The 8,738-nt window shown below is 33.2% G+C and overlaps 1 protein-coding gene across 1 annotated transcript; it reads right to left on the bottom strand.

The window, feature by feature from the left end:
* Window positions 1-227: 227 nt before the first annotated feature.
* On the bottom strand, window positions 228-2,253 carry LOC120143903 (dual specificity tyrosine-phosphorylation-regulated kinase 4-like). Its single transcript, XM_039158105.1, has 4 exons — window positions 2,244-2,253; window positions 1,333-1,577; window positions 802-945; window positions 228-636 (listed from the first exon to the last, which is right to left on the bottom strand). Exons 1-4 carry the CDS (start codon window positions 2,251-2,253, stop codon window positions 448-450), a joined length of 588 nt encoding a protein of 195 aa, XP_039014036.1. The 3' UTR covers window positions 228-447.
* Window positions 2,254-8,738: the final 6,485 nt, after the last annotated feature.

Raw genomic sequence — 8,738 nt, forward strand, 5'->3', positions numbered from 1 at the left:
TGCCACCCTACCAAGCATACTACTCAATTTTGTAACGAAACAAAACCTTATTTAACCCATAATAATAAATGTTCAGTTACCAACTATTTCACAAAGCTATATTACTGAATAACCTAAAGCAAATATCACACATCATGATGTCATGTACAACAATATTAGATTCCCTCATCCACCACAGATTAATTAACTCCAACGTTCCAAAATTACATCATTCAAATACTACTTTGGTAAGGAGAATGATTTATAATATATATATAAAACCATATAACCAAACAAAATCAAACACCTTTGAATGCATTTTGCAGGCATGTCAAGGGAGGATAATAGCTCCTTCGAGAGATCCATTACAAATGGATAACATCAATTCCAGTCAGTAATACAAATAGCTCCTTCCCCGATCAATACGAGGGAGCTGAAGCTATCGCCGCAAGTCTCATCGAACAAACCTCAAGCTGATATGGGCTCATATGGGTATGATAGCCATGGGTGCTTCAGAGCCTCTACTGCACATGGACGATTCTTTGGGTTCACTTCAAGAAAATGAGCAACAAAATCAACAAAACCCTGGTCTCCCATAAGCAACCGATGCCTCAAGGATGTCTTCTTCGGTATCAGGTATTCCAGTCGATTAGTCTCCTGAAGTATAATTATAAATACTCACCGCGTTAAGCTAAAATGCATAAACGTAAAAACATCATTCAAGTTATGTAAGGAGATTGGACAGGGAGTCCCCTAAGCACAGGAAGCATGTTCAAAATAAATGTTTTCTCCCCCACGAAAGAAATAGTGAGAAGGATTGACCTGATTACGTTCATAAAGCATGTGATTCTTCGTGAAGTATTTGTATGTATCCCATCCTTTGGCAAGCATATCTTGTTTGATTGGACCTATTATTCCAATTACTCGTGCAAGCAATGTCGCAGGTGAATCATTTTGGAAGAGTACCTGCATCATATAGAAGCCAAATTGTACCAATATTTATTTATTGCTCCAAAAATAAGTATTCAGAAATAGATTAAAGAAATTATTACAGCCAAATAATGCGTTTTTCCAGTAAGATCAACTAAAGAAAATAATCATAGTCAGGAGAACAAGCTATCTAACTTGTAGCAATAGAATGAATGCTTAAAATCTAAATCTTGAAACTATAACATGCAAAACGTTGTCTTCTGACCAAGTTCGAGCCAACTTGTTTCAGAGACTCGGTGATTGGACACAGTACCAAAATTTAACCCATTTAGCATTTATGGATGAGGACATCACTGAATGCTATTACGAAGATACCATAATCATAAGCAGAAAATGCTAGCTAATGTTTAAAGATGGCTACTTATTGCCAGTACAGAGTTCTGCCAAGATACAACCAAGTGACCAGATATCTATTTTCTTGTCATATGGAAGTCCTAGGATAACCTCTGGTGCACGGTAGGACCTGAATTGAACATAGGAGCATAGGTGATCTGTCTCAAAACAACTGCTCCCAAGATTAATGACCTTCACCTCACATCTACTGTAGCTTTTAACTACTATATTTTCTGGCTTCAGATCACAGTGTAAAAAAAAACCAAATATATACCCTACAAAATGCAGTCCCCACCACTCATCACTACAGCAAAAGTGTTCTGTAGCGGCGTTTTTAGGGTAAACGTCACAAAATTTAAGCATGTAGCGGCGTTTACAATCGAAACGCTACAAAATTCTACTTTAGCGGCTTTTTTCAACAAACGCCACAATAGAGTGGTAATTTAGCGGCGTTTATAGCTCAAATGTCGGAATATAGTTGTTTATAGTGGCGTTTTTTCAACAAACGCACGTTTTTATACAAACACCGCAATAGGGTTGTTTATAGTGGCGTTTGACCAACAAACGACGCTATATAGAAGTAATTTAGCGGCGTTTATCAAACAAACGCCGCAATCAGTACAACAAATCTGGTTTTTAGCGACGGTTGTAGCGGTTTTTGGGAAAACACCATTAAAACACGTACTTTAGTGGCGTTTATGTAAAAAATGCCGCGATAGCCAGATATATAGTGGCAATTTTGTAAAAACGCCGCTAAAATTTTGTATTGTGCTGACGTTTTATTACAAGCGTCGCTATAAACGCATGCATTACTGGCGTTTTTGGAAAAACGCCGCGAAATGATAATTATATTTCCCCACTTTCTCCTTGTTGATCCCTAATTCTTTTGAACTTCTTTTTCCTTATCTTCCCTCTTGTTCCCTAATTCTTCCTCGAAAAACCCCAACGCATGGATATTTGATGATTATGGTTTGTTAGACGACATTACAATGCTTGGTGGTGATATTCCTTCACTTCACCCTTCAGCCCCTATTTGGTCGTCTAATTCCCTCGATTGATGTAATCTTCTCAGGTTCCTCTCTTCTCATTTTCTTTCTTTTTAATTGAATCCTTTTGAATTTTTGAATTTCCAGGTATCATATTAGTTGTACATTTCACGCAATTTCAAATAGGTTTCAGACTTTGGGTTCTCTAAAAAATGAAAGTTTTATGCTTTATTTTAGTGAATTAGGTTTACAAAGTAATTGCTTTCGTATTGGGGGTATTTTACGAGATCATACGGGGGCTTCATCTTGCAAATGCATCTACTTCCTTCGAATTTGAACTTCAAATGGAATTGTGCCTTCACCTATCACTACTGTATGCAAGGACTGATACCTGCAGATTAAGACGGGTATTAGAAGGGTCTTCAGCATTTATGGCTTCCAGGTACTTCAGACCATAGCTGCAGATTAAGAAGACGCTTTCCAGGTATGGACTGATACCTCGAATTATTGAACCAAACACAGAGTTTGAATTCGGGCACTTGAACCAAACACAATATGGTGAGTTTGTTCTGTTAAGTTTTTACTCTCTTTGTCGTTGTTAGTAAATTATAAGAGAAGAAAACCTTGCTCTGGGATTATGTTCTCGCTTCAAATCATCTGTTTCTTATGAATTTTGTTGGCTTTTCCATTTTCTTTTCAAATACAGTCCTGGGTATGAGTTTTTTTTTGTCAATTATTGTACCATATATCTTTTTTGGATCATTGTTTTGTTGTCTCCAATAATGATTGTCTTGTTGTCTCCAATAATGATTGTCATCACTGCCTGTATGCTAATAGCTTTTGTTTATGGCATAACTGTGTTTATATATTCAGTCACTGCTATAATTATCTAATGCTATCTTTGTTGTAGTTTGTGTTAATCTCATCCATACAATTTATTTCGATGAAAATATGTTTGCAAAGAAATAATTCCCCTAGTAGAAGAAAAGTGTTTGGCTATTTGCAAAGTTTAAGATCAGCCAAGGAAGAGATAAAAATGAACAATATGAACACTATATAGAATAATGCTTGTGAACAATGAAAGCTCGAATAATATAAGACTTGCTTACTTTTTCTTTGGTTTTCTTAAATTCTCTTTTTGTAATTTTATATCTTGGTGTTAGTGATAAGATTTTCTAACCTTTTTCATATTATGTTTGTATCAGGTATTGATGTTAGTGAACATGATATACGGTTTTTCGAGGACAATTGGGAGAGCCCGGTTATATGATCTATTTTAATGGTGGCTTTTTTTTATATGGATGTATGTTTTCCAATTTGTATAGTTTTATGCTATTGGTGCCTTGAGCATATACTTATGTTATTTTTCATGGAAAATGAGTAATCTTTACCCTTTTTTCCCTCCCTCTTTTAGCTCGAAGAGTTGTTCTGAAGGTTCATAGCTTGATGCCCATTGATTCTCCCAAGAGACCCAGACTTAGATTGTCCTCTTTAATTTATTATTCCCATTGAGTTATCAATATATGCATCCTAATGGCTGGAAATGCTTTTGCTTTACCATTTATGTCCAATGTGAATATTTATTCTATTGAATCGTGTACTTTCAGGAAGGAAATGAGTGCTTATTATTTAGAACATGCCAGTTTTGGCCATATTCAAAAGCATTTTGATTTTTTTGAGGAAGAAGCTCGTTCATTACTTGCTTCAAGATTGTCAATTCCTACGTATGTTTACAAATGTTCCAATGATTCGTATTCCTAATTTTCTCCTTATTTATTTTCTCTTTATGTTAACATTTTATCAATAACATGCTAGGTATGATCAACTTTTGAAGACATCTCATGTTTTTAATATCATGGACTCTAGAGGCTGTGTTGAGGTAACAGAGCGTGCTCGTTATTTTGGTCGGATGCACAGACTGGTCACACCTCCTTATTCCATGTTCTTACAAAGTTGGAAATTTAGAATTTAGAGGCATCCAATGTGGAAATACCTCAAGTGTATCACGTGGATGTATTTCTCAGAATTGTAAAATGTTTAGTGTGATGCATTTCTCAATGTCAATAGATTAATTTTTTATTGTTGTCCTTTTCTTTATTAATTTAGTGCAAGTTCCTGTACGAGCATGTACACCACATGGGAGCTTCAATTTTTTTGTATGTGACATAACCCAAGCCTTCTTTTGTTATTTCAGATATCTGTTGAAAATCTTTGTCCTAAGCAAGCAGAGAATGAACTTAAGGTTCGGGTACCTCCTGTTTCAAAAGCCTTTGACCTATAGGGAAATCCTACAAAGGTTTTGGTTGCCTCTTATCATGCTTTGCTAAATGTTTTTCAGCTTAACCGAAGGAAGTCTGATATTTTGTTCAGTGATTTTGTTTTGTTGGGTTGTATAATTCAGTAGTAAAAGGATTCTGACAGTTCCATTGGAGTTCTGCGTTTTTTTCTTTTTTTTCAACCCATATGAAATTTGTTATTTACTGCAGGCTGCTGAGGGTTTTTGCCGCAGATATGTTGTTCCACTGGACTCTATGTTCAGAAAGGCAGATGGTGAGTCAATTTGATTCCTGCATAATACTTGATTCTCAGTATTCTGTGCTTCATCTATTTCTAGGCGAATTTATATTATATAACCCATTAAAATCATGATAAAAACACCAAATAGGGGAAAGCAATAGGCATTGCATATTTCTTTACCAACATTCATTACGATCTCCTAAGATCCATGTCATGTTGTAAAAGGAGTGATGTTTTATTGTTTGGTCAAACTCAAGGAAATATCTTACAGTTTCATTCGTATAAGTTCCACAAGTTCAGAGCAACTGATTTGTACCTACTTGGTATAAATGATTGTCTTGAAGTTACTTTATTAATGGCAAATTATTTACCATTCGGTTACGTTGTGCACTTTACAGTAGTTAGATCATATTATTGCATTCATTGTATCTTACTGGGCCTAATATTTAAGTTATTTGATAAAATGTATTATTTGTTGAGGGAAGTCCAAGTCAGATTTGTTCGATATGGGGCTGAGGATGATGAATGGGTTAATGTAAAGAAGGTAGTACGAGAGCAATCTATCCCATTTGAGCATTCTGAATGTAATAAGGTGTCCATTGGAAATCTAGTGTTGTGCTTGCAGATGATTAATAGATGCACTCATTGTTCTTAAATCTCTCAATAATTTTCCATCTCTGTGTTAATTTGTGTTTATTTCTGGAATTTAGGAGAGGAGAGACCAATCAGATTACTATGATGCTCACGTCGTAAAGATTGATTGGAAAATGCAAGACATACGAGGGTGTAGGTGTCTCTGTTTTTTTACTTCATTTCCCATGAAGGAGCAATGAAGACTAAATTCTAGTGAACAATACTTTTTTAATTGAAAGTGAAAGAACCTAGACTAAATTCTAGAGAACAATGTCAAACTACATTACATTTAATTTTAATGTTTATAAATTTTAATTTATTTTGTTGTTAAGTATTTTTCTGCATAACTTGTGTTTTAATTAAAATGTATGGTTGTTGCTAATTAGATAAAGCTACATGATATTAAATTTAGGTGATATAGAGCAGAAATGAAATATGCAAAATCAATTATTCTTAGCTAAGTAAAGGTAATTAGCGGCGTTTGTACCACAAACGCCGCTATTGATCTGACCTTTTACGGCGTTTGTATCCAAAAACGCCGCTATAAATTTGAAATTTGCGGCGTTTGTTTCAAAACGCCGCTATAGATCTGACATTTTGCGGCGTTTGTATCCAAAAATGCCGCTATATATATGACCTTTTACGGCGTTTGTTACAAAAACGCCGCAATAAATATCGACCTTTTCGGCGTTTATTCCAAAAACGCCGCTATTGATATCGACCTTTTGCGGTGTTTGTTCCAAAAACGCCGCAATAGATCTTGACCTATTGCGGCGTTTTTTGTTCTCAAACGCCTCTAACTTTAGCGACGCTAGTATTAGTGGCGCTTCTTACGGCGTTTTTCATATAGCCGCAAGTGCTTTTAGCGGCGCTTAAAAACGCAGCTATAGGACTAAAAACGCCTAAAAAAAGCAAATTTGCTGTAGTGCATATACCCTACAAAATGTAGTCCCCACCGATGATATATGCATGAAATTGTGATTTCCTCTTTCGATTCATTACTGGAAACCCAAATATATACCATTTCGTGCAAAAACCAATTCGAAAAAAATCTTAACAGATTTTCACATCAATTTGTATGGTTATTAACAACCCACAAATTAGCAAACCCAAATATTTAACAAATGATTCGAGACAAAGACAGAAACCAAAACTTTTAACCAAACCCATTTATCCTAAACAAACCCAAATATTTGAGGTTTTTCTTTAAAAACTAAACTCACCTTCTATTGCATATGAGATAGAGAGATTGAAATGGGAAAAGATTCGGAATTCGTTCTTGATTTAAATTTGAGGTAGATTGAATTGAAAGGGGATATGAGATTATGGTTTTAGATCAATTTGAATATGAGAATACTTGGGTTTAGGGGAAAATGAGATTAATCGTAGATGCTTGTGAGATATTTGAAATGCGTGTTTTATTTTATTTAATTAAACTGAACATTTATTATGGGTTAAATAAGGTTTTGTTTCATTACATAATCAAGTAGTATACTTGGCCTGATGGTAAGAGGCGTGCTATTTCACGGCCTTGCCCCAGGTTTGAGTTCACTCACTCGCAAAATAGTTTTTTATTCATTCTTCTCAATCCGCACCAAAGGGACAATGACACGTGTCGCTTTCTTATTGGTACAAAATTCTCAAAGATTTTTTTTAAAGTATGACGTGTCAATTCCATCAGCATACATTAGTGATGTGAACACGCCACATCATCATTTGTGTCCATGTGTGCTTGCTTAGTCAATTTGAGTTGTTGACCGTCAGTTGATTAACGGTTTCCATCCAACAGGGGTTATTTTTGAATCCAAATAAAACGTTGTGGGGTCAAATGTTTAAAAAAAATAATAGAGACAAATTTGCATATACTGTCAAACGTTAGAAGTGTTTGTTTGCATTATGCCTAACAAAAAAACAAAAAAAAAAGCATTCGGAATTTTAAGTTAAACATTTGTACAGAACTTCAATTTTGAGGAATTAACGGAAGCTAATATTTCGAAGGAAATTTTAGATGTTTGTCAGATCCATTTTAGAATTTTGAAAGAACTTTCCTTTTAAGGAATTAAAAAAAGAAGAATTTGTAGAAGAAAGAACTTTTCATTTTTAGTTTTTATTTAGAAATTATTTATATTTTCATTTTTCTATGTAATAACTCATTTTCTTACGATAAAAATTGGGTTACACACAAAATTTAAAAATATGATTTCTTGATGATCTAGAAATAGATTTTCACGATTCAAAAGTATATTAGAACGATATTGACGAGTTCCAATTATTAATGGAGTCAAACTTTAAATTTGAGAAGTTGAAAAATAGAAGAAAACATTCTCTAACCAGAAACCCCATTTACATCTTAAATTGTTTGAGAAAGATGACGGTTGATAAAAAGAAACAGACTTGATGATTTTATTACATCTTAAATTGTTCATGTTTTCTTCTTATTTGAGAGAGAACTCTTGAAGGCTGGTCCATCTAATGATCTTAGTGATAGAAAAATAATTTTATAAATAATATTCAGATTATAAAAAATAAATAATAAAATATTTCGCATAATCTAAATACTATAATTTTCTAAAAATATTCCTGTATATATAAGCTGTAATTTGCTAAGCAGATTTCAGTGCATTATAATAATTATATCCATGGTCTTTCTTAAATTTACGAATGCCTGGATTTTGTTTTCGATACTAACGAGAAGAGGATCCCACGACCAAAAGATTCTTGTGGTCTCAAAAAGCTTTAATGCATTAATTCCATATATACCCTCCCCAGAAACCTCCATGATTTTAATTAAGAATTCTCATTTTTGCGCTACGGTCAAACTCGCTTCTCTTTTAAAATATTTGAAATTAAATTATACACAAATAATATTAAACATGAGTTGTGAATTAAATCTTTAAACGAGTTGTTTTCAAATTTTTATTTAAAATTTATATAAAAATATAAAAGTGTTTATAAAAATATTCATTATTTTCAATTTTCTCATAATTTTTAAAATTTTTTAAATAATATATGATGACTACAATAAAATATCTATTTAAAATCTTTTTTAATAATTTAATAATATACACTTTACAAATATAATTGTTTGGTTTTAAATTTCTTTTATTATTAAGAGGATTTAATATTTTTTTTAATTTTTAAACTAAATTATCATTAAATGAAAGGATGGTATGAATAGAAAGAAATAATAATAATAATAATAATAATATAAAAATAAAATAATAATAATTCATCTACCTACCCTCAATTGCACCACAGCTAGCGACCACGTAAGCAATGCTAAATTTTTCCTTTGGATTT

The sequence above is a fragment of the Hibiscus syriacus genome, unplaced genomic scaffold (genome assembly GCF_006381635.1).
Source record: "Hibiscus syriacus cultivar Baekdansim isolate YM2019G1 unplaced genomic scaffold, ASM638163v2 tig00110864_pilon, whole genome shotgun sequence".
NCBI lineage: Eukaryota > Viridiplantae > Streptophyta > Magnoliopsida > Malvales > Malvaceae > Hibiscus > Hibiscus syriacus.